This window comes from Neohortaea acidophila (genome assembly GCF_010093505.1).
Source record: "Neohortaea acidophila strain CBS 113389 unplaced genomic scaffold BDY17scaffold_10, whole genome shotgun sequence".
NCBI lineage: Eukaryota > Fungi > Ascomycota > Dothideomycetes > Mycosphaerellales > Teratosphaeriaceae > Neohortaea > Neohortaea acidophila.
The window spans coordinates 870,399-892,450 of NW_022985519.1; the positions used below are offsets into that span (position 1 = coordinate 870,399).

A 22,052-nucleotide genomic window follows, 5' to 3' on the forward strand; every position below is an offset into this window, starting at 1 on the left:
AATGCGGATGACTGGGCGATGAAAGTGCGAAAGTAACCTCTGTCACGTGCCCCTGCCTCGGTGAGTGTAAGATAAGCTTTATGTCATCGGAACAACTTCGCGTGCATCCATTCACGGCACTTGTCTACCTGAGTCACTTACCACCACATCAACCCTTCGCCACCAAACACTTTTTCTCGCCGACGCATCGTCAAGAAGTCGACAGTACTCCGACAGAGGCAGTATACACCATCAGCCTCATCTAGACACTGCCACCAAGGTCCTCAGCCCGAATCCACTCACCCGAACTCGCCTTCCACTTCGCTTCCCGCTGTCCATCTCCCACCAGGACAAACCAGCAGAGCGACGATTAGACTCAAGCAAAAGGCTTGAAGGAACGGGGATTGAGAGCGGACTACACAGCACAAAAAGCAAGCATGTCGACGGCTGCGCGGCGGAGGCTGATGCGCGACTTCAAGCGCATGCAGACCGATCCCCCGGCCGGCGTGAGCGCGAGTCCTATTGCCGATAACGTGATGACCTGGTACGAATGCCATTCCTTGCCTCTCTACCTCATGCCCCGACCTTCGATCTAATGGTTTTCTCTTCAACTAGGAATGCCGTCATCATCGGCCCCTCCGACACACCCTTCGAAGACGGCACCTTCCGCCTCGTCATGCACTTTGAAGAGCAGTATCCGAACAAGCCGCCGGGCGTCAAGTTCATCAGCCAAATGTTCCATCCCAACGTCTACGGCACGGGCGAGCTGTGCCTCGACATTCTGCAGAACCGCTGGAGTCCGACGTACGACGTTGCCGCCATCTTGACCAGTATTCAGAGGTGGGTGGGGAATGACGAAATGAAGGCGCGAGAAGAGGACCTGAGCTAATTTTGATGGGTGCTGGCAGTCTACTCAATGACCCGAATACGTCATCGCCGGCGAATGTTGAGGCGAGCAATCTCTACAAGGACAATCGGAAGGAGTATACCAAGAGGGTGCGAGAGACGGTTGAGAAGAGCTGGGATGATTGAGAGGTTGGGCTTTACTTGCTACGACGGAGAAGAATATTGGTACGATACCACCTCGCTCGGGTTTGCTCGTGGGGAGGGTTTCCGGCGGATCACACGTACGGAGTGTACGATGCTACGGACACGTAAGGGCTTGGATTGGATACCGTGAGAGCGTGCTTGCTGGAAGCGACGGCGTTCATTCGGAGGGAGTGGGACTGCTCGGTGGTGCTAGCATGAACATACCTATCTTCCTCACTATCACTGTGAGATATGCGCGAGCGAAGTTTCGGTATCAAGATCCTCGTTACTCTGTGCCGCCTCTATGAGCCTTTTCCCTCTCAGCAGCCACGTATGAACCAACTATCGGCGGGATCTCACCTAGATCTCATGTAAACTTGCCCCAAGCCATATTGAGTGGAGTATCGCGGCACGTGGTGGTGGCGGTATGCAGGGTCCACCTACTTTCCAAATTCGTCGACTTCATCTTTTCTCCAACCACGTCCATACAATCTGTTCAAGGCGAGCCGTTCACGTTCGCACCACACATGGGCGGATAAGTTATGGCGCAGCAACCTGCCGTGATCTTCATCGCGAGGTAAGAAGTCCATACTCCAATAATGCGCACACGATCTGACACAAATGCCAAAGACACGGTCCCCGCCTCGACGCCGCCGACTCCACATGGCACTTGGCAACACCTACGCCATACGATCCTCCCATCACCTACGGCGGTTGGAATCAGTCTCGTGCTCTGGGAACGCGCATAGCCAGCCTCTTACACGCACGAGAGCAGGAGGTGGAGCAATCAAACAACCATGACAACAGCAACAGCGAGGAGCGAGGAAGACCCGCAAAGCGCAGAAGACTACGACACAAAGTCGTCATTCACACCTCTCCTTTCCTACGATGTCTGCAGACCAGCATCGCCATCGCGGCCGGCATGGCGCAGTACAACCCCTCCATCGAACTCAGCAACGAGCAGAAGCGGCCTAACTCTGCTTCCCCGAGAATGCGTAGCGCGGAGGGCAGTGGTGGTAGCCCACGCTCTCTCTCCGCTATACCCGGTCCTAAGCACGATCTGGTGCACGCCGTTGCACGGAAGGCTCTGCATGAGCATAAGAGGTATCGGAAGGCGAAGCTGCGCGTTGACGCCTTTCTCGGCGAGTGGTTGAACAAGCAGTACTACGAAGGCATTACCGCGCCTCCGCCGAGCCCCATGATGCTTGCCACAGCCAAAGCGGAGCTACTCGAGAACGAAAGCGTGCAAATCTTCCGCCCGACAATCGTCACCAAGAACTCCACCGACAGCAATTCTCTCTGGGGCGGGGGGAACGCGAGTGGTGGAAGCAGCGGGCGATTAAGTCCGCTAGACGACTGGAGTCCCGTGGAAGACGCTATCCCGCCCTCGCCCCCTCGCTCTCGCGCCAATTCGCAAAACAGCCCAATTGGAATGGAGAGCGGGCGTCGCTCGCCTTTTCGTCCTGGCTCGCCTTTGCTGCCGCTTGCGTCTTTGGTGCCGAAGCAGGAGCCGTCAATTTATCGACCGCCGACGCCGCAGTATGCTGTTTCGGCGTCGCATTTGATTCCGAGGGGATATGTGGTGCATGCGCGGAATGCTTGTACTAATGTGGATTATTCATGGGATAGTAGTCGGCCTCCGCAGAGCTGGGGCGATGGAGGGGAGTTTGGGGAGGAGTGGTCGCATATGCATAAGCGGATTCGGAAAGGTCTCACCTCTTTGGTGGAGTGGTATAGTCATGGGGGAGGAGTGAACGAGGAAGCCGACGATGCGATCGAATTCGAGAAGCTGGACGGGCAAACTGGAGAAGACGAACGACAGGAGGATCTAGTCGTCATCCTCGTCACGCATGGTGCAGGCTGCAACGCGCTTATGGGCGCTCTCACAGGCCAACCGGTTCTACTCGACGTCGGCATGGCAAGTCTCACCATGGCCGTGAGGAAGCACGATGCGCCCCAGACGAACGCCACTGCCCCGAACTTGCAACGCCGCGGAAGTGTGGATACGGGTTTGAGCACGATCTACGAAATGAAAATGGTCGCATCCACAGAGCACCTACGCCCCGGCGCAGAGCTGAAGCGCGCAGCTTCGCCGGCCGGCAGATCGGAGATCACGACTCGCGATGTCCTGCCGAGATTCCAGGAGCGCTTGACTGCTCGCAGCAATACGAACTCATCTCTGGGCACGATTCGGCGGCCCTCGGCTGTCAGTATACCGTCTGCGGCGAAGCTCAACAATAGCGGCAAGGGCGGTGAGAGTGATGGCAACCGGTCTCAATCCCAGCCTATGACTTTGGGCTTGTGGACTCCGCCTGCTTCCCGCTCGCCAGGCTTACAGCCTCAAACTGCCGTTCAAGAACAGAAGCGCGCATCTGTCGATTCCGGCGAAAGTGTCAAGCTCGACAACAGCAACAGCGCCCCGACGTCCCAACCGCGCTCTCCTCCGCCCAACGAATCGGATAATACCAGTGCCGCCAGACAGTCTCACAACAACATCGCCTCATACGACGGCGCATCTGATGACTCGAACGACGGGAGTCCAACCGCCGGAATGAAAGAAAGCGACGACGTGCTTAGCAACATCCCGCCTGAGCTTAGTAGGCGTTTGAGCCAGCAGGGGCTTTGGGGTAGTCGGCCTAGTGGCGCGCACGTGGAGAGAAGGGTCAGGCAGCCGAAGAGGAGGTGGACCGTAGAGCAGGATTGAGCTTCTATTTCTGCATGCCTTGGTCTCGGCCTGCGTGCCGTGCTGCCTCGAATCGCAGAATTGACAGGATGGTGTGGTTTCAGCAGTTGCCTTCGGACTTCCATTCTCGAAGGCCTGCTTTGAAGTCATTCACTTCTACCATATTTAGCCCTCCTTCTTAATCCTCTCCCTCGCCCTCATCAACGCTTTCCCCAATGCATTCTCACCCCATTCGTCGATATGATCCAGCGCATCGTCCGAGTTGAACTACACCACAACGCAATCAGCCAAACCCATCCCAACAATCAAAGAGCACAAAAATAGCAAGACAAGCAACGAAAAACTCACCCCAATGCCCCATTTCAGATCGTTCGGACTCGTCTCCACCAACTCCCGACTCCCCGTGCCCAGCAGCACCTTCTACAACTCCGCATTCTGCGAGAACTTCAAGTACTGCCCTTGCTCCACGATGTCGTCGCAGTGTTTGTCCCAGAGGGTTTGTTGGAAGTTCTTCACCTAGAGTCCAGCCAACACCCCGGAATCAGTAACATGCCCCGAATCGAGAGTAGTGTAGAGTGGAATACCTTCCTCCCCAAACCCTTCGCCTCCCCAGGCGTCTGACACTCCAACACCTCCCCCGCAACCTCGGCATCACCCATCAACAGCGCTTTGTGAAACATCATGTACTGCTCGCTCGTCTTGAACTTCCTCTCCGCGCTCGTGCCGCTGCGCTTCGCCTCGCTCTCATCCACCTTCTCGACAAAAGGCGAGGGATACCATTGCTGCAAGCAGCATTCTGGCTCCGGGCCGTCGAACCCGAAGAACAGGACGTACTTTTCTGTGACTTTGGGGGGCAGGTCTTGGGCGTATTGCAGTTCGGGGGGCAGGGAGGGGAGGTTGTCGCCTATCCAGCGGGGACCTTTGGAGTCTGTCATTTTCTTTTTCTGTTGTTCTTAGTTGGGATGGGAGCTGAGAGAAGGGGATTAGGAGGATTGGAGGTGGGTTGGGGGTTCGTATCGTGGTAGGTACGGATGCTACATGGCCTAGCTACGGATGGGAGGAGAGCTTGCTTGCTTGCTCCATTGGGCCGAAAAAGAGCTGGGAGAGCGACGCATGTTGCACTTTTCCGGCGATGCATGGTTCCTTCTGTTGCGAGATTGCATTCTTTGGATATTCGGATGCAGAGAATGGGTGTCTTCTCGTTTGCGAACAGGCACAACCGTGCCCAGCCTTACAGACGATGTAGTTTCCGTTTCCGGAAAGTCGTCACGTGTGCAGCCAGGTGTCTGTCTCGTGGAAACATTTTTAACCATGCGAGGGAGCGAGACGATCGTTTAGACGAATATAAAGACGACACTGCAGTTTTACTCATTCACACATGATCATGCATTTCTCGTAAATCTATGAACCACTCTAAACCTTGATCTTTATCTTCCCCCTCGCCCTGGTCATCCTCGTCACCACCAAAATCGCCGCACACAAAGTGATAGCAGCAGCAGCCCAGCACTGCGCAGCAACATACGACGCCTTCGTCGGCCTGGCGCTAATAATCGCGCCCCCAATCGGCGGGCCGGTAAAAGCGCCCAGCCCCATAAAGCTAAACATAATCCCCAGCCGACTGCCGATAACGTTCATATTCTTCGTGAGGCTGACGGCCGTGGCGGGCACGAGACACTGCACGGCGGCGGCCATGATGCCGTAGAAGCAGGTCCAGACGTAGAGGCCGGTGGCGCTGGTGACGCCGAGCCAGCACCAGGAGACGAGGGCGAGGCCGATGGCTAGCGGGGTGATGGTGTTGAGTTGGCCTAGTTTGTCGCCGAGGAAGGCGGGGAGGATGCGGGCGGGGACGCCGATGCCGTTCACTATAATGAGGAGGACGGCGGAGGATTTGAAGGCCATGTGAACGATTTCGTCGCCGAAGGAGGAGACCTGGCGGTGTTGTTAGTGGGAGGATCAAGTTGGGGGCGTTTGGAGCAAGCTCACGTAGTATAGGGTGAAGTTGACGTTCCAGGTTAAATTGAAGACGGCGATGCAGTAAAGGACGTAGGGAAGTTCTGTGAATGCAGACCAGTCGACCATGGGACCGGATTTGTGCGGCGGCAAACGGGGGCGGATGAATGCAACGACGATGCATAGGGCGGCGAGGTTGATGAAACCTAAGATGCGCGTGGTCCACGCGAAGCCCAGCTGGGGAATCAGTTCACGAACGACAACGGGGTAGACGAGACCGCCGGCCGAGTTGCCTGTGGAAGCAATGCCGAGGGCCAGGGCGCGCCGCTTGGAAAAGTAGGTGGCCATGATGCCCATGCAGGGAGTGAAGATGATGCCGCCGCCCACGCCAGTTAGCACTCCTTGGGTTAGGATGAGCTGCCAGTATTTCGTGCTGATGCTCATGAGAAACATGCCGAGCAATTGAAGGACGCTTCCGGCTATGATGGTGGGGTAGAAATATCCGGCGTCAAGGAGTCGGCCGGAGAATGCGCCGATGCAGAAGGTGAAGAAAGACTGTGTCGTCCCGATCCATGATATCTCCGACGGGGTTTGAGGGAGGTGTATCGTATAGTATGTCTGGAAGACACCTGGATGCTAGCGTTAGAGGGTATGTTTGGTTTGACATGTTGGAACGTCGGATCGTACCAAAGCAATTGACCCAGCCCCCTGCGGTGTAGATGTTAGTTGGTTATGGATAAGATGTGTCTCGAGAAGGCTCACAAGTCACCAATATTGCGAGCCAGCCCGCGGCAACCTGAGTCCATGCCTTGAGGCCACCATCCGGCGGCGGACCTGGATCGCGGAGGGAATGGGTGGTCAGGCGAGAGCTCACTCGGCTCAAAGCAGGCCGCTTGGACTTTGTCGAGGCCACATCGGTCTTCTCAACACCCACGACTTCGACCTCGAATTCCTCGGATGAGCCTGGGCGAACGTGGTCGATGTCGGAGGCGGTGGTGGCGCTGGGACTCGCGTCTTTCCTCTTTTCTGATGAGCCATTGATGTTGTAGTCGACATGGCCCAGAGAGGAAGATGACATGTTCTATGGAATATCACCGATAGCCATTATTGTCTCGATGACACCGACGAAGCACTGACGCGAGGAGTAGTGAAGTGGTCGTGCGGTGTCGGAGCATTGCCGCGGGCGAGGCGAGTCAACGAGCAATAGAGTTTCGGAAATACCGTAGCCGCGGAGGAATGAAAGCGCGAAAGCGCAGCACAGAGAGAGAGCAGAGAGAGAGAAAGCAGGAAGCTCGGCGCGGAAGGATGCCGATGGGCGGTTTGCAGCGCGGCGGCGCGTCCGACAGCGGGCGGCGGGACAAGCGCCGCGCCTCCGCAGCGATGGCGAAGAAGTTCTTAATAAGAGAGAGTCATGTAGCTAGTGATAAGGTACTTCTGTACCTGGTACTGTGCTGTAGCCCAGTTACATCGCGCGTTGGATTATTAGGGCCTCCCATGCCATTTGCGGGGCGAGTAGGCGCGTCTGGAAATTGGGGATGAGGAACGAGCGGCACGGATAGCATGCCTGCCAAGAGAGAGGTGGGTGGGGATGTTGCGTGGCCGCCCGTTTCAAAGCGCCGACGTGGCAGCGGAGGAGCGACGACGCTGCGGGTTTTGAGATGATGCGGACGTGCTTGGCGTGCCGTCGACACGCTTGTGGCGTCGAATGCCAAGAGCCTGCCTTCGCTTACCCCCCAAAAGCGTTTTGTATACACGCGGGCGGGCATCTCCTGATTTGACGGATGCATGACCATCCTGGCCTGACCTGCTGCACTTGCCTTGCCTATCCCTCCATCTAGCGCATCTTCTTCTACTCCATCATCTCTGCCATCCCTGCCAGCTCTTTCGCCAATTTCTCCCATCTTTCCTCCCCCCATCACCGCTCATTCAATTCAACTTGGGGCGCCTGAGCCTATCGCGGGTGATCTTTCCTTCTTAGGGCGACTACCCAACCGTCCTGCCCTACTGCTTATTCACTCTTGACCAATCTCCCCAAACCTTGCACTGCACTGAACTGCACTGCACTTCCTCCGCCCGGCCAATTCGCAACCTCTTCTCCTCCTCGACGACTTTTGTTGCCGCCGCCGCCGCCTCTGCCCCCATCCACCCACCCACCGCATCTATTCAATCAACCCCCTCTCCCGATCGAATCGCCCTTCTTCGTCGCTGCATGCGCCACCACCCGCTCCTCCTCCTCCATCCATGATCACGCCCACACCCGACCACGGCGCATGTGCGAGCACCTCCACTAGTCCTCTCACCTCCGCGCCCACACCACCACCCCATCCGTCTTCATGAGAGCCATCCATCCCCTCATATGGCATCTCGCACTATGCCCCGCCGCCGCCCTTGCCCGAGCGCCTCTCCCTCCTCCCCCAGACTTCAACGCGGCCCTCGATGCCGGCGACTACGGCATCTACCCCCAGCGCGAATATGTCACCTCCGGCGGCATCAAGTCTCCCGAGACCAACTTCCCCATGTGCACCCCCGACTACGATGACGGCAAGTTCATCTTCTTCACCCCGCGTGGCCACTCCTTGCCCTACAACCCCGGCCCCATGATCATGGACGCGCGAGGCGAATTGGTGTGGTATCAGCATTATGACAACTCCTTTGGCGGCGAGGCCTACAATTTTCGCGTGCAGCACTTTCAGGGGGAGGACTACTTGACGTTTTGGCTGGGCGATGACCGTGTACGCGGCCACGGCTCCGGCTTTTATTATATGGTGGGTTGTCGTGTGATATACCAGCAAGGGAAAAGTGTGACTGACAAAGCCACCCAACAGTTAAACTCATCTTATGATGTCGTGCGGCAATTCGGTGCGGGAAATGGACTGAGTGCGGATCTACACGAATTCCTCCTCACCGACGAAGGCACTGCGCTCATGTCCATCTACGAAATCGCACCCGGCGACGTAAGTATGTTTCGCGAGTTCCACCCCGAGGAACACCTGGAGGACGAGAACCCCAATTACATCTGGGATGGGATAGCGCAGGAGATCGACGTCGACACCGGCAAGGTGCTGTTCGAATGGCGAGCGTCCGAGCACGTCAACGTCACCGAGACCTATCGCCCCATCTACTCCATGGGCAATCTCTTTGACCCCTTCGACTGGTTCCACATCAACAGCATACACAAGGACCAGCTTGGCAATTATCTCATCTCCGCCCGTTATACCCACAGCATCATGTACGTGGATGGACGCACGCGAGAGACCATTTGGCAGCTGGGAGGCAAGAAGAACAGTTTTATGGATATGAGTGGCGGCAACGCTACCAATTTCTGCTGGCAACACGACGCTCGATTTCTCCCTCTCGACACCTTTCCCAGCATCTACACCCCGCCACCAGCGGAGGAAGGAGTCAGCAGGCGGTTGATCAGCATCTTCGACAATGCTGCCGAGGACCAGCATTATCTATATGGCCTGCCATATTCTCGTGGATTGGTGGTCGAAGTCACGTTCCCTACTCCCGGCACGACAAGGGCTGCAAAAGGCCCACGCAAGTCTGGCTCCTCTGAATCCTTGACCATTCTCGACGAGGATGGCAATGTTGATTACAACCTGCAGAAGCTGCTGGAAACCAATGGCACCGACCCCTACTACTCCGTCCGAGTCATCGCCTCCTACGAGAACCCCCAGTTGGTGCGTTCCTCCTCGCAAGGAAACATGCAAATCGTGCCTCAAGGCCCGGGCGAGGACCCCAAGATTCTGGTCGGCTTCGGGCTATCCCCCGTCTTCACCGAGTTCGCCACCAACGGCACCGTGCTTTGCGACGTGCACTGGGGCCCCAAATCCTCCTGGGACACGGCGCACAGCCAAAGCTACCGCGTCTACAAGTTCCCGTGGGTAGGCAAGCCACACACCGAGCCTAGCGTGGCCATCAGCGACAAAAACGACTTCATCTACGTCTCCTGGCTCGGCGCGACCGAGATCTACGAATGGGTGCTCCAAGGCTCCCGCCGCGAAACCGAAGACGACTCCCGCTGGAAAGACATTGGCCGCGTGGAGAAGATCAACTTCGAGACCGTCATCGACGTCGCGCGCAACCTCGGCGGCTACCGCTACCTCCGCATGGTCGCCGTCGACGAGCACGGCGCCCGCCTGCCCCACGGCACCAGCCGCATCATCGACCGCGGCATCATGGCCACTCACTTCCCCATCGTCGCGGACAAGCTGCCCGAGGACGTGAAGCAGATGCCGCCGCTCAAGGTCTTTTTGATCTTCGCGTGCAATGTCAGCGGGCTGGTGGTGCTGTACGAACTCTACCGCCGCTATCTCAGCTGGCGCGTGGGCCGGCCGAGCGCGGGTGCCTTCCGGTGGCGCAAAGGCGCTGCGTATAAACTGTTGGAAGCGGTTTGATGAGGCCTTGAGCGAGGAAATAGATGAAGAGAAAAGCGTGAGCGCTGGCGTTTGGCGACGATATACCTTTCATGAGCGGGCTGTTTGCGGCGGCGTTCGGGGAGTGGAGGGACGTTTCGAGGGCCACGCGTTTTCCGCTGGCCGTGCATTCTTGCATCAACAAGGCGTCCGATGGGCAGGATTTGTGAGGGAGCATGTGTTGTTTGCGCGGATTGATCTCGTTCTCGCGGGGTGTCGGGGTGAATGTTGCATAGTGGGTGTAGATACACGGCGCGCAATGTATCAGATATCATCCATCACTCTACTGAGAAGTCGTCGAATGCGCATCTTATTTGATTCCGTCAAATGCACGCTCTCGTCGACACCCAATGTCTTCCCATCTCAAAGTGCAAGAGCTACGTCATCGAAACGCGCTTCCAACCACGCGCGTGCCCCGGACTTCAGCAACACCTCCAAGCAGAAGCGTTCAACAAAATTCCACACCAACAACATCCACCCCCCAAAAATGAACGAATATGAAGCCCGCCGCCAAGAGAAAATCAAACGCAACCAAGCCCTCTTCGCCGAGCTCGACATCAAACCCCTCATTCCACAAAAGACCCCCCGACATCCTCAAAGCAACGGAAGCACACGCCCACCAGCAGCCAAAAAGCGGAAAATCGTTGGAGAACTTCCCACCGCGCCTTCGCGCTCTTCTGCCCGTCTGGCGTCTGCGCCGAGGAAACCCGATTATACGGACGATGCGGAGGTGAGGAGTGTGGCTCTCCCGCGCTCGGCGCCTCGAAGGAGAGGCGGGAAATCTAACGAGAAGAGGACCCTTGTTGATCGCAGTTTGGGTTCTGTGCGGGAGCAGTCGCCCATGTCTCTTGTTCCGGTGAAGAATGTTGACGAGATTCGCGAGGGGTGGACGAAGTGGGAAGTTGCGGCTGAGTCGCCTACGAGAGATGTGTACAAGGTGTTCCACTTTGAGGATTACCCTGATTTCACGCCTAATAAGTCGCCCGAGGAGATGTTGCGTGAAGGCGCTTTTGGCGGGTCTTATTACCGGCCTTTGCGCTCGCGGAAATTGGGTATCGTCGTGCAGGATGACTGGAAGGAATTACCTCCCGCCTGGATCGAGGGGTTGAATGTGTACACATACCTCGCGAACCCAGCGTACAGTCCGGAAATCAACAAGTTCAAAGTCAGCTGCGGGCAGAGTATCGAGGAGTGGGAGGCGGCAGGCTGGATTAGCCACGAGCACGACGTGCGCGGCTGGTTTCAGTGGTATACGCGCTTCTTCCGCGGGAGGCGGTGCGATGATGATGAGCGGCAAGTGGGGCGGTGGAAGAAGTGTGTGGGCGAGACGGGACGGTGGAGGCGCACGTTGCTCAAGAAGTACGGGCTTCTGGGCGTGAGGGAGGTGTTTGATGATGGGGAGGGGGAGGAGGGGGCGGCGGAGGTGAGTCCGGTTGTGCATCAGACTTGTCATCATTGGGCTTTTGAAGTAAGGCAGGAGCATTTAGATGAGTTCTGGGCGGGGAGGTAGATGCGTTTTGTTGATCGTTGGGCGAGTGCTACGCACTGCCTAGCATGTCGAGCAGGAGCTTGTTGAACTTCTCCGGCTGCTGCATCGGCGGCAGATGGCCCGCTTTCTCGAGCTCCACGTACTTCGCTCCCTGAATTTGGCTGGCAAGCTCTTTCAACGCCGGCAACGAAATCGCACCATCCTCCGTGCCTCCAGCGATCAAACACCGGTTCCGAATCCCGCCCACCTCTGCCCGGTAATCGTAATTGCGAATCGTGTCAGCAAGCAACTTATATCCCTCCAACGAACAAGTGCGCACATGCGTCAGCGCTTCAGCACGCACAGCTTCCGTCTCCCGATCCTCGCCGGGAAACCACCTCGCAACCGTCTCACGACAAAGCCGATCCCCACCGCTCCGTGCATCCTCCTCAAACACTTTAATCCGCTCACTCCACAACACCTTCTTATCCTCCGGCGCCGCAATCCCAGGCGCAGCAATGGAAACCACACACTCCACTTCCTCGGGAAACATCATCGCATACCGCAAAGCCAACACCCCGCCAATGCTACACCCCACCACCCCCTTCAACCGCGCCCCGCCGGTCCGTTCCTTCACGAGCTGGTGCATGTGCCGCGTAATGTCGTCCATGTGGTACACTAGCGAGCCCTCCCCGACGGACATGCGGCGTTGAGACGTTGTGCGTGCTGCGGGGGGCGGGGTGTTGTGGTGGCCTACGTGGTCGAAGCGCAGCGTTGCGTAGCCTGCTGCGTGCAGGGCGGATACGGTTGCGTCGTACATGTTTAGGTTGGACATTAGGGCGTGGACGAGGAGGATGCAGGGGGCGGTAGGGTTGCCGTTGTGTGGGGTTTCGTAGATGGTGTAGTAATTTATGCCTTCGACTTCGGTGTTGGTTGAGGCCATGTTGGTGGTTTTCAGTGGTGTTGCTTTGCAGTGGTTCCTTGAATGCTGTTTTCCTTGGGATGATTTGATGGCGCCTATCGTCCGTAATTCTGATGAAGTCAGGTTTTTGGTGTTGAATTATCCAAGGTTTCGTTCACTGACGGAAGCATAAAGTGATGTCCAGCAATGCGGGGTCTGAGAGGGTGGAGGCGGGGGCCACCATGTGGGGCTGCCTTCCGACGACACCTCACCTTCCTCTCGACAACACCCCTGAAGCAATGCTGTGCTCGAACTCACAGCGCGCTGCATTGTGGTCCCGTAGCTCAACTTTGAGCAACATTGCCCTCGCTTTGATTTGTTTGCTCGTTCCGCTCAAGTAACGCCCGGGAGCGGATACTTGAAGGGAGTATTTGCTGCCTTCATTCACTTCAACCTTTTTCTTCCCCATCTCATTGATCCGCACCTTTTTCCGCACTTGAGCTATATACCATGATGTCTCGAACTCAATATACCCCGCCAGCAGATTGGTCTTGTCACTCACTGGTGTCCGGACTCTTTCACCAAGCAAACAAAATGGAATGGATTCCGCGCTGTTCCAACACAACCTCGCTGACGAACTTGAGACGAAGAGATTGGAGCAGGTCTGTGACCTCGTATGGGGCCGCTTCCGCGCCTTTCTCCCCTGCCAATCTGCAGTACCACATCGACGATACCGACAATAGCAGCACATACCACGCTCAACGTCAAGCTGAAATGACTTCAAACGCGGCAAACAATAATCTGTCCTCCAGAGCCACCAACGGCAAATTCAAGGTGCCGGTCGTGCCAGAGAAGCAGAAGCTTGTGACCGGTTTGTCCTACTCTATCAACGCATGAAAATGGCAGTACATCAACAGCCCGTGTGGAATGCCGCCTTGGCCTGGATCGGGTTTCACCGCTGCTGGCCTTGGGGAGACTCACTGCCGCAACGTGACAGATGGCGGAAATGGTGGAGTTTGCACGCTTTGATGCTGCCCGCCGTCACTACTGCTATGGTGAACCGACGCGCGTATAAATTTCTCCTTCTCCGCGGAAGTCTGGCACTGTTACTGCCATATGCACAACCACACGGCGTCGATACAACAAGATATGTCGCTCGAGCCAGCAGAGATGTCCGTGTCGAGTCCATGCACTTACTGCTGGCAAGTCTCCCTTTACATATTCTCGTCGAGAGCATGGCTAACGAGCTCGTCTCAGCTCCACTAAGGGACTATGGTACTGCGATCCCGAGGATCCCGCTTGCTGCCACAGGAACACGCCTGCAAATCGATGCACCGCATGCGAGTAGGAACTTGTCAGAGAAACCCCATAATGCGATTTGCTCTAATGCGAGGACACAGAGACCGTGGCTTGGAGAGTTGCAGCTTCGACCAGTTTTGCGAGAAACACGAAACCTTTCAACAAGTGCGCCGACTCTGCCCAGATTGCCGGTCAGTATTTTATTTACATCGTGCACGAACAAGTCGGTTACTGCCTGGGATCAGACCCCATATGCAGAGCTCTTTCACGCCTATGGGCACTACCACCTGTTTGGCTCTCAGCGAAAGCTGCTATCGAAAACGGCAGCAGCTCGTCATCACTCAGGAGTGTCAATTTTGCTTTAGGTGGTGAGAATCGCCGCTTCGTATTGGCATCAGACTGACGAGTTATAGAACGCTGGAGTCTACGACTGGGTGTGATGTTACGAACACTCGATGTCAGAAGAGAGACTATGTTCTGCGGAAGTCGCTGGGCCATCCTGTCCTTGATCCCGTCATGTACGCTTTCATCCCCGGCCTTCCGAGGGTATATGAGCTCAAACGCGGATACTGCATCTTTCCGGAGCAGTTCAGAGACGTGCGATCAGCCGGACTATGTCTCACGCCATTGACAGCAAAATCCGAGCGCCAAAAGGGTGATTATCTTCCGCCAATCTATATCGCTAAGGTGAGCAAGGACGCACTGAACGCCGAGCCAGCCCCCGTCCCTGGAGTGTTCGAAAAGTCGCCATACCTGCTCGGGCCGCAATGGAACATGTGTCCATCGCAGGCACTTCAACACAACCTTCGGATCTTGCGCCAGAGACTGGGGGAGTCTCTGCCGCTTTCTCCCACGTCTGGGAGCCAATGGCCGTATGAGACGCAGTTTACGGTCTACCCAGATCCTCTTCCGCCCAATCGCAGCAGACAGAACTATGAGGCGTACATCTTCCAATTCCCGGGAGCTCCGCCTGTGGACGAGAAAGGCGCCTGCAATCCGACACCTCTCGGGGAAGTGCCAGAGGCAAACGCAGGTGGCTCCGACGAAGTATGACGGAGCAAGAGGTAGGGTAGACTCCGGCGGCGTCTTAGATATGTTGTATCCGATCATCTTTGCACTGACTTACCTCAGTCGATATTGGAAGAGGACTTGGGTTTCAAGAGTAATGCAGATCATCGATCCAGCAAATGGCATAATTAACGAAACCAGACTTCCGTCCGGCTCGGATGCGTATTCACTGCTGCTGGCTTGGACGACATTCACTGCCGCGACGTGACACATGCTGCTCATGGCGGAGTTCAACCGAACATTCATGCTGCTCGCAGTCACTGCTGCCGTGGGGGAGTGAGCGGCAGTGATGGCGGTGTCGATGGCGCGTATAAATACATCCATCCCTGCTGCTGAAGTCTAGAACAATTACTGCCACAATAACGACCATACGAAGCAGCTACGAGCGATGTCTCACGCGGGTCCTTCAACGACGTTCCGGCCAAAAGTCTACCATCCAAACCCATGCACGTACTGCCAGTATGTCGTTTCCATTACAGGTTTTCCGTCACGACCGTCGCTGACCAACTCTCCTCAGCGGCACCAAGGGGCTGTGGTACTGCGATCACGCTGATCCATCATGCAATCAAAGCTTCGCACCCACGGAGCCTTGCACTTCATGCGTGTAAGTCTCTATCTGCCAAGATCTAGCCATGGAGCGCTCCTTGACGAAAGTGCCTAGGAATCGTGATTTGACAGTATGCGACTTCGATGCGACGTGCGAGAAGTACTTGACATCACAGCAAATGCGCGTGTCGTGCCCGAGGTGCCGGTAAGTATTTACGCTACAATGTACACCAGCGAGATGCCTAACGAAAGATAGGGATGCTGGTTCTGCAGTCTGCAGCCCGTCAGACCGACTCTCTTGCTATCGTAATCGAGAGCAGCTAATCATCACTCAAGCTTGTGAATACTGCTTCAGGTCTGGCTATTCGGTAGCTTTGTTTTGGTGTGGTACTGACGATTCGTAGAGAACTGCAATCCACGGACGGATGCCAATTAGGGCATCGCGATTGCCAGAGAAGACGCTATCTCGTAGGGACAGACGGGCCCCCGTTCGATTTGACCTTGTATGCGTTTATCGCGGGTTTGCCTAAGGCATTCCAGCTCCCGCAGGGATATTGCATCAACCCGGACCAAACCAGAAGATCGTTTGATAATGATGATGAGGGGTTTTGGCCGACTGGATTGCGAAGTTTTAAGCAACACAACCTGCCTCCCACCGCTGACAATCTACCTTGGATTTTTGTCTGCAAGAACACCAAGGACGCGCTGCAAGCGCAACATCCCCCCTACCCTGGGAGGTTTCGTACCACACCGTACGTGCTCGGACCGCAGTGGGGCCTGGATAGGTTGGGAACTCTTCAACACAATCTCATGACACTGAAGAAACCACAACCCCCGTGGAGATTTTATTCTAGCCCTGGCCAAAAAGGAAATGCAGCTACGGCATCTGGCGGCGTGTTCCCGAGAGCTTATGACTGGGGCTATGAGACGGAGTTCAAAATTCACCCTGAGCCTCTTTCGCGTGGACCTCGCGGAGCCAATGATTTGTTCCAGTACGCTGTTTATGCATTCCAGTGTCCAGGAGCAGCAGCTGTGGACGAGAACGGTGTCGAAATCTGAGCTATTTCGGCCAGCGTTCAGGGCGAATCTATCTGTTTGCTTCCACTTCTCCTGGTATTGGACTTCTTCCATATCTTGTTTGATGCATTCTTTGCGACAGTGGTTGTTTTTGGTAATGATGATTTACAGATAGATGCAATACAGGCAGCCAATTGAGCAAATGGCACCCGTAATGGATTGTCGTTTTCGTTATCTGCTCACTCTTGAACATGTCTGCGCCTTACCTTCATTTCACGCAGCGGTTCCCATTGAGATGTACGAGTTCAAGCTGAGCGACTACTGTGAACACGACGACGACACTGCTCCGCAACGTAGCTAAATCGCACTACCAGCCTCAGCCGGAACAAGAAATCGATCACAAGACGACAGATCACCAGATGATGCGAGCTTACCAGCAGTGACCGCTGAGCACACAACTGATGTCAGGCGAGCATAAGTGTTCCGCATCAGCAACGCTCCAGCAGGCAGCACTCTCGTGCTGCCTACTATAAGCTACACGAACGCTTGCAGCACCCGACTGTACGAGGCCTCGAGCAACACAGAATTTCAGCTGCAGTGATACAAGGTCTCACGAGTCGAACACCAGGCAGCACAGACCGACCATGTCTTCACTATATCAAGAGCCTGCCTCGACGCAGTCTCCCCCAACAATACATACCTGTCGTCAACTTCTATAATCTCCAACCATGTCTCAACAACACACACAACAAACACCCCACCGCCACGCCAACCCAACAACCTCTCAAGAAGAAACCACAGAACAAGTAGAAATCGGCCCGCTTCTCGTCGCCAACCGCTTCTTCAACCAACCCACCGGCAACGATGAAGCCAGCCACGAAGCAGAAGCAATAATGCTCTCAGCACTGCAGGACGCCGCGACAGCCGAAGCAACAGCCTCACCCTCAACCCGTCCCGCACCGCGACAACTCCCCGATCTCAACCTCACACCAGCGCAACAAGTCGCGCACGGCATGCAGGTGTTTGATCTGCACGTTGCCGCGAATCTCGTGAGTGGGCTTGTGGACATTGCGCATGCGGAGATGTTTGAGCGGTCGGATCGGAGGATGGATGCGGAGAAGGTGAGGGAACGACAGCTGGCCGCAGTCGCGCAGCAGCAGCAGCAGCAGCAGCAGCAGCAGCAGCAGCAGCAGCAGCAGCAGCAGCAGCAGCAGGAAATGGCGTTCGTCGTGCCGAGTGCGGATCCCGGGTGGAATGTGTTCGACCCGCAGTTGTCCTTCACCAACGACCCGGTGGTGCTCGACGACCTCCTCGACCCGGCGGATTACGGCGGGTCAATCGGAATCTTGGACCCTGACGTAGACATCTGGCTGCAGCAGGCGGATGTGTGCCCGTTGGGCGAGGGCACTGTGTCTCTTTCTCTCCCTCCTGCTCAGATCTGGACCGCGATGCCAACGTCAGCGGATGTTGGAGGCTATGGCGGTGGCCAGCTGGGGTCTTACAGCCCCCCTGACGGCTCACATGTGCTTCGTGAAGGGGTGGTGCAGCAGCCTGGCCGTCAGGAGCAGAACCACAGCGGCGCACAAAGTCAGCGAGCCAAACTCACGGGGATGGGGCAGAGTGCGTCGCCTGGAGGGTTGCAGGGATCATGTGCTGCGCCAGGTCGTGTTCGGCGGTAGATTTATAGACTATCCGCAGTATTCAAAAGACGTTGACTGTTCAAGATCGGGTGTTGTCTCCCCGCCCGTTGACAGGCCCCGGTTCCCAAGTCTCCGCATACGATTCCCATTGGGTTCCAAAGGTGATTCGAAGTAAGGTCCCGGTCGGTGATGATTCCGTTCGAACGGATCGGATGACATACTCGTGTTTACGGCCGTATGCAATGCATTTGCATGTCTCAGCACAATAGCGTACGGCCATGGGCGAGTACGCCGCCGGACATCCTGGACCGCTGGGACTCAGGCTCGAGCCTTACAACCGGCACACATGCTGTCCTCCTGGTCAAAGAGATGGAATATTTCTCTGGCCTCGTTCGAAACCAGTCTTCCGAGACATGAGCCAAGCGTAAACCTGCATGTAAGTATAGCAGACAACACTTCAGCTCACCCCTCCCCGGGCATGCCAGCACACGCTCTCGGGAGGTAATAGTGTCCACAAGACAAAGGTCCGCCGACGCCTCCAACGCCACCTCCACCGCCAAAACAACGGCGAGGCTACCAACCCTTCGCGCACATTGGCCGCCCAGCACGGCCGCTAACGGGCGTCGTTTACTCCGTGGAAGCAAGAGCGGAAGCACACATGCTTGACATCCTCCCCATCCGCGAAACACGAGATGAGATCCAATCAGGAGGATTGGCCGGGTGCAGAGTGCGCAGGGCCAGCTGGGCGGGATGCAGCTTGGCGGGCTGAGGTGGCGTTGTGCGCGGTGGTCATTTGTTCCGCGGGCGGAAATGGTCATGCCATTTGTAAGGTAACCTTGGGAGGCGCTTCCGCGGCCTGGGCGGGCGTGGGGGCCAAAATGAAGCGAGAGGCGTCTGTTGCGTGGCGTTTGTATTAGTTGGAGATGATGGGGGCTACGGTGCCTGGGTACAGGTGCTATCAGCGTCGTTACGCCTTCATTGCGCGCTGGTGAGATGTGATGGTAAGGGTGTTGGTGGTGATCGGCCGGCTGCAAGGATGGAGATTAAGCGATGGCTCCAACTGCCACACACGCAATTGATCCTGCTCAGAGCCCTGGTGGAACCACACGAACCAACAACATCCATGTTTGAGCTGCTTAGAAGGAACTTGGGTAAGCTCGTATTCAAATGCTTAGCTTTCGTGTGTCTTGCTCCGCGCAGCAGCTGAATGCAGCTGGCTGTTGCTTTGTTGGGCAATTGTACGCGGGGTTACCATCTTTCGCAACCGGAGACATGAGCAGGACCTCGGACGGGTAGAGGGGGCCCGAACGGTGAAGGTGAAACGGCGAGACGATGGCAAGAACGATTGCGTAGACTATGTAAGACACCTGGACAACTGTCACGTCCGTCCATTAAGAGCGCGCCCAGCACAGGGCTTTCCCTCTCCGCCTACCAGCCGTAAGCGAAAAGTATCTTTCCCTCGTTAGCGCCGAGTCTCTCAGAGCTTCTTCATAGCAAGCAGCGAGTTGGATGGTAGGCACGTCTACCACGTAGACTCCGCCGGAGCCTCGCCAGTTGTCTCGGCAGCCCAGCCCTCGTTGCCAGTCTGCGCGGGGCCAGATGCAGCGGCCCAGTCGGCGCCCTCAGCATCCCACGTCGAGCCGGCAGTGGCGCCTGCAGTACCGCTGGCAGCGGCAAACGCACCAGCCGTCCCGCCAGAGACCTCCCACTCATTGTTGAACCCAGACTCCACAGGGCCCGTGCCAACCTCGTCGGCGCCAGGCACCTTGCTCTCGTCCACACCAGCGCTGTCCTTGTTCTCCTCGGCCTCAGGGTCGCGGTAGAAGTACAGATCGGTCATGACATCCCACTCGACCTCGCGAGAGGCGAGAGTGCCACGAAGACGGAGCACCTCACGAGCAAGCATCCACCAGATCAGACCAATGGCGTGACGACCCTTGTTGTTGGTGGGGATGGCCACGTCGACGTACTCGGTGGGCGAGTCGGTGTCGCAGAGGGCGATGACGGGGATGTTGACGTACGAGGCCTCCTTGATAGCCTGGGCGTCGGTGCGGGGGTCGGTGACAACGATGACACGCGGCTCCTTGAAGCTGCGGGTGATGTAGTTGGTGAAGTTACCGGGGGTGAAGCGACCAGCGATGGCAGAGGCGCCAGTGTGCGCGGCGAACTTCAGCACGGCACGTTGGCCGTAGGGACGGGCAGAGATGACGGCAATGTCGGCGGGGTTGTCGATGGTGACGAGCAGGCGCGCGGCGAGCACAATCTTCTCCCTGCGTAGTGTTAGTCTGGAGGTCTCCTTGCATCTATTGATTGCGGTCTCACGCACCAGGTCTTGGAGATGTTGATGACATTGACACCGTCGGGTCTTGTCTTCCACAAGTAGGGCTCCATGTGCACCTGCAAGTTCTTGCTGCCAATGTGGCACTGGGCGGAGAGCAACATCTCGACATCGTTGGCAGTGGCGTTGAACACCGGGGGAAGGTTGGAAGGAGCCATCTTTGCGGTGTTGTCGAGTGATAGAATCAAAGTGCAGAAAGGACAGAAGAGTGGTGTAGCTGTGCGTGAAATTTCGAGGAAGCTCTGAAGTTCGCGAAATTCCAAGCCGATCGTGTGTGGCTGACTCGCGAAGGTTTGACTAGCGCCAAGCTTAAATTATTCTCCATAGCTTCCATCTCCCAAGTTGCCAGGCAGAGGGTCGTCTTGAATACATCCCTTCACGCCGCGGGCAAGATGCCTCCCCGGATACCCATCTGCCAGTGCCTCAAGGCATCATCCAATGGTACGATCGCTACACTCCATCTGACACGCACGCGACTGACCACAAGTACAGTAACCCAGCACGCGACAGCAGCTTTTCGTCCCTTCACCACCTCCACATCCATCCAAGCATCAAAGACTACGCAAAGAAAAGGGTTTCGAGACCCGTACGCCACTGCCCAAGCCAAGGCGCGGAAATCAGCAAACATCAGCCGGCAAGAGGTGTTGCGCATAGAGCGTGCAGAGGCGCTAGGGGATCCTGTCCGCGGCACCGAAACACCTTACCTCCGCTCTCTCGATGAGCCTCCCGCTCCCACGAGCTCAGCCCCTTCCGAGCCCACTTCCACTGCTTGGAAAAAGGATGCTGGTGCTACTGCGACATCATCAGCGGAAACAAGCGGGCCGCTCAACTACTTCCTGAACAAATCCGAGCTCGATAAAGGCCTAGAATACAGCAAATGGCTGTCCAAGCCGTCGATGGAACCACAGGAGTATGGTTCCAACAGTAAATTCACCGACGAAAAAACGCCAGAAGAGCGCGCAGCGGATGTGGAAAAGGTACAAGCAAACGCCGAGGAGGCGCTACGAAGAATAGCAGACCTCTCCCTCGGCAGTTCGAAAGATCGAATGCGGGTGAATGTGCAGAGAATCATCCAGGACTTTGGCCGCCACACCACCGACTCGACTCTTCCCCCACGACTCCCATCCTCCGTCCCCCAATCTGACGAACAATTACCCGCTACACCGCGCGTCGGACCCGATACCGGCAGCAGCGAAGTGCAAGTCGCCATCCTGACCGCCAAGATCCGCACGCTCGTGCAATTCCTTGAAACACGAGGGACAATGGACAAAGCGAATAAACGGAATCTCCGCCTGCTGGTGCATCGACGCGCGAAGCTGTTGAAGTATCTGCGTCGCAAGGAGAGGGGCGGCCCGCGCTTCCAGAATGTGGTGAAGACGCTGGGATTGACCGAGGGGACTTGGAAGGGAGAGATCAACATCGTTGGCCCGCTGGGTGGGCATTCGCCTATACGGCTGGCGAAGTTGCAGGCCAGAGGCTGGGGCGTACCTTAGGCTTGTCCATGTGCATGCTATAGATTGTACATATATTCAAAGCCCATTTCACGACTGCTAGCGCATGCGCGCATGTCTGCTCCAATCCGTGAACTTAGGCAATGCGTGTTCCCACTGGTGTTAACTTAGGTCATAAAGAAGAATGAGGTCTTCGCATCTGGATCGTCGAAAAGTAGTATTTGCATCTGGTCTTCTGTCAACGACATCCCCACACTCGCGGCGC

General features: G+C 56.4%; 13 protein-coding genes across 13 annotated transcripts; 6 read left to right on the top strand and 7 right to left on the bottom strand.

Annotated features, from left to right (window-relative positions):
- Positions 1-49: 49 nt before the first annotated feature.
- BDY17DRAFT_303460 (ubiquitin-conjugating enzyme/RWD-like protein) lies at positions 50-1,468 on the top strand. The gene is made up of 3 exons (XM_033734579.1): positions 50-523; positions 595-819; positions 888-1,468. The coding sequence occupies exons 1-3, from the start codon at positions 417-419 to the stop codon at positions 1,009-1,011; spliced, it is 456 nt and encodes a 151-aa protein (XP_033586796.1). The 5' UTR covers positions 50-416; the 3' UTR covers positions 1,012-1,468.
- On the top strand, positions 1,405-4,033 carry BDY17DRAFT_34610 (uncharacterized protein). The gene is made up of 2 exons (XM_033738093.1): positions 1,405-1,585; positions 1,639-4,033. The coding sequence occupies exons 1-2, from the start codon at positions 1,551-1,553 to the stop codon at positions 3,710-3,712; spliced, it is 2,109 nt and encodes a 702-aa protein (XP_033586797.1). The 5' UTR covers positions 1,405-1,550; the 3' UTR covers positions 3,713-4,033.
- A 78-nt stretch (positions 4,034-4,111) lies between these two features.
- BDY17DRAFT_327201 (uncharacterized protein) lies at positions 4,112-4,626 on the bottom strand (the record flags this gene model as incomplete). Its single annotated transcript, XM_033737635.1, has 2 exons — positions 4,112-4,207; positions 4,276-4,626. The coding sequence occupies 2 exons, from the start codon at positions 4,624-4,626 to the stop codon at positions 4,112-4,114; spliced, it is 447 nt and encodes a 148-aa protein (XP_033586798.1).
- A 432-nt stretch (positions 4,627-5,058) lies between these two features.
- BDY17DRAFT_303465 (major facilitator superfamily domain-containing protein) lies at positions 5,059-7,014 on the bottom strand. The gene is made up of 4 exons (XM_033734580.1): positions 6,404-7,014; positions 6,329-6,349; positions 5,675-6,270; positions 5,059-5,620 (listed from the first exon to the last, which is right to left on the bottom strand). The coding sequence occupies exons 1-4, from the start codon at positions 6,717-6,719 to the stop codon at positions 5,105-5,107; spliced, it is 1,449 nt and encodes a 482-aa protein (XP_033586799.1). The 5' UTR covers positions 6,720-7,014; the 3' UTR covers positions 5,059-5,104.
- BDY17DRAFT_34641 (uncharacterized protein) lies at positions 7,015-7,766 on the bottom strand. Its single transcript, XM_033738102.1, has one exon. It carries the CDS (start codon positions 7,555-7,557, stop codon positions 7,051-7,053), a length of 507 nt encoding a protein of 168 aa, XP_033586800.1. The 5' UTR covers positions 7,558-7,766; the 3' UTR covers positions 7,015-7,050.
- Positions 7,767-7,974: 208 nt separating this feature from the next.
- BDY17DRAFT_327203 (ASST-domain-containing protein) lies at positions 7,975-10,041 on the top strand (the record flags this gene model as incomplete). Its single annotated transcript, XM_033737636.1, has 2 exons — positions 7,975-8,406; positions 8,467-10,041. The coding sequence occupies 2 exons, from the start codon at positions 7,975-7,977 to the stop codon at positions 10,039-10,041; spliced, it is 2,007 nt and encodes a 668-aa protein (XP_033586801.1).
- Positions 10,042-10,546: 505 nt separating this feature from the next.
- On the top strand, positions 10,547-11,569 carry BDY17DRAFT_327204 (uncharacterized protein; the record flags this gene model as incomplete). The annotated part of the gene is made up of 1 exon (XM_033737637.1): positions 10,547-11,569. The coding sequence occupies one exon, from the start codon at positions 10,547-10,549 to the stop codon at positions 11,567-11,569; it is 1,023 nt and encodes a 340-aa protein (XP_033586802.1).
- BDY17DRAFT_303471 (Alpha/Beta hydrolase protein) lies at positions 11,460-12,607 on the bottom strand. The gene has a single exon (XM_033734581.1). The coding sequence runs from the start codon at positions 12,468-12,470 to the stop codon at positions 11,598-11,600; it is 873 nt and encodes a 290-aa protein (XP_033586803.1). The 5' UTR covers positions 12,471-12,607; the 3' UTR covers positions 11,460-11,597.
- Positions 12,608-13,362: 755 nt separating this feature from the next.
- Positions 13,363-14,982, top strand: BDY17DRAFT_34716 (uncharacterized protein). The gene is made up of 4 exons (XM_033738124.1): positions 13,363-13,630; positions 13,686-13,772; positions 13,829-14,092; positions 14,141-14,982. Exons 1-4 carry the CDS (start codon positions 13,545-13,547, stop codon positions 14,778-14,780), a joined length of 1,077 nt encoding a protein of 358 aa, XP_033586804.1. The 5' UTR covers positions 13,363-13,544; the 3' UTR covers positions 14,781-14,982.
- Positions 14,983-15,876: 894 nt separating this feature from the next.
- Positions 15,877-16,567, bottom strand: BDY17DRAFT_34670 (uncharacterized protein). The gene has a single exon (XM_033738111.1). It carries the CDS (start codon positions 16,470-16,472, stop codon positions 16,008-16,010), a length of 465 nt encoding a protein of 154 aa, XP_033586805.1. The 5' UTR covers positions 16,473-16,567; the 3' UTR covers positions 15,877-16,007.
- A 1,506-nt stretch (positions 16,568-18,073) lies between these two features.
- Positions 18,074-19,168, bottom strand: BDY17DRAFT_34710 (uncharacterized protein). Its single transcript, XM_033738123.1, has one exon. It carries the CDS (start codon positions 18,814-18,816, stop codon positions 18,256-18,258), a length of 561 nt encoding a protein of 186 aa, XP_033586806.1. The 5' UTR covers positions 18,817-19,168; the 3' UTR covers positions 18,074-18,255.
- Positions 19,169-19,520: 352 nt separating this feature from the next.
- On the bottom strand, positions 19,521-20,494 carry BDY17DRAFT_313096 (ribosomal protein S2, flavodoxin-like domain-containing protein; the record flags this gene model as incomplete). The annotated part of the gene is made up of 2 exons (XM_033735684.1): positions 19,521-20,268; positions 20,325-20,494. The coding sequence occupies 2 exons, from the start codon at positions 20,492-20,494 to the stop codon at positions 19,521-19,523; spliced, it is 918 nt and encodes a 305-aa protein (XP_033586807.1).
- Positions 20,495-20,688: 194 nt separating this feature from the next.
- On the top strand, positions 20,689-21,884 carry BDY17DRAFT_271301 (uncharacterized protein). The gene is made up of 2 exons (XM_033731948.1): positions 20,689-20,777; positions 20,829-21,884. Exons 1-2 carry the CDS (start codon positions 20,729-20,731, stop codon positions 21,827-21,829), a joined length of 1,050 nt encoding a protein of 349 aa, XP_033586808.1. The 5' UTR covers positions 20,689-20,728; the 3' UTR covers positions 21,830-21,884.
- The last annotated feature ends 168 nt before the right edge of the window (positions 21,885-22,052 follow it).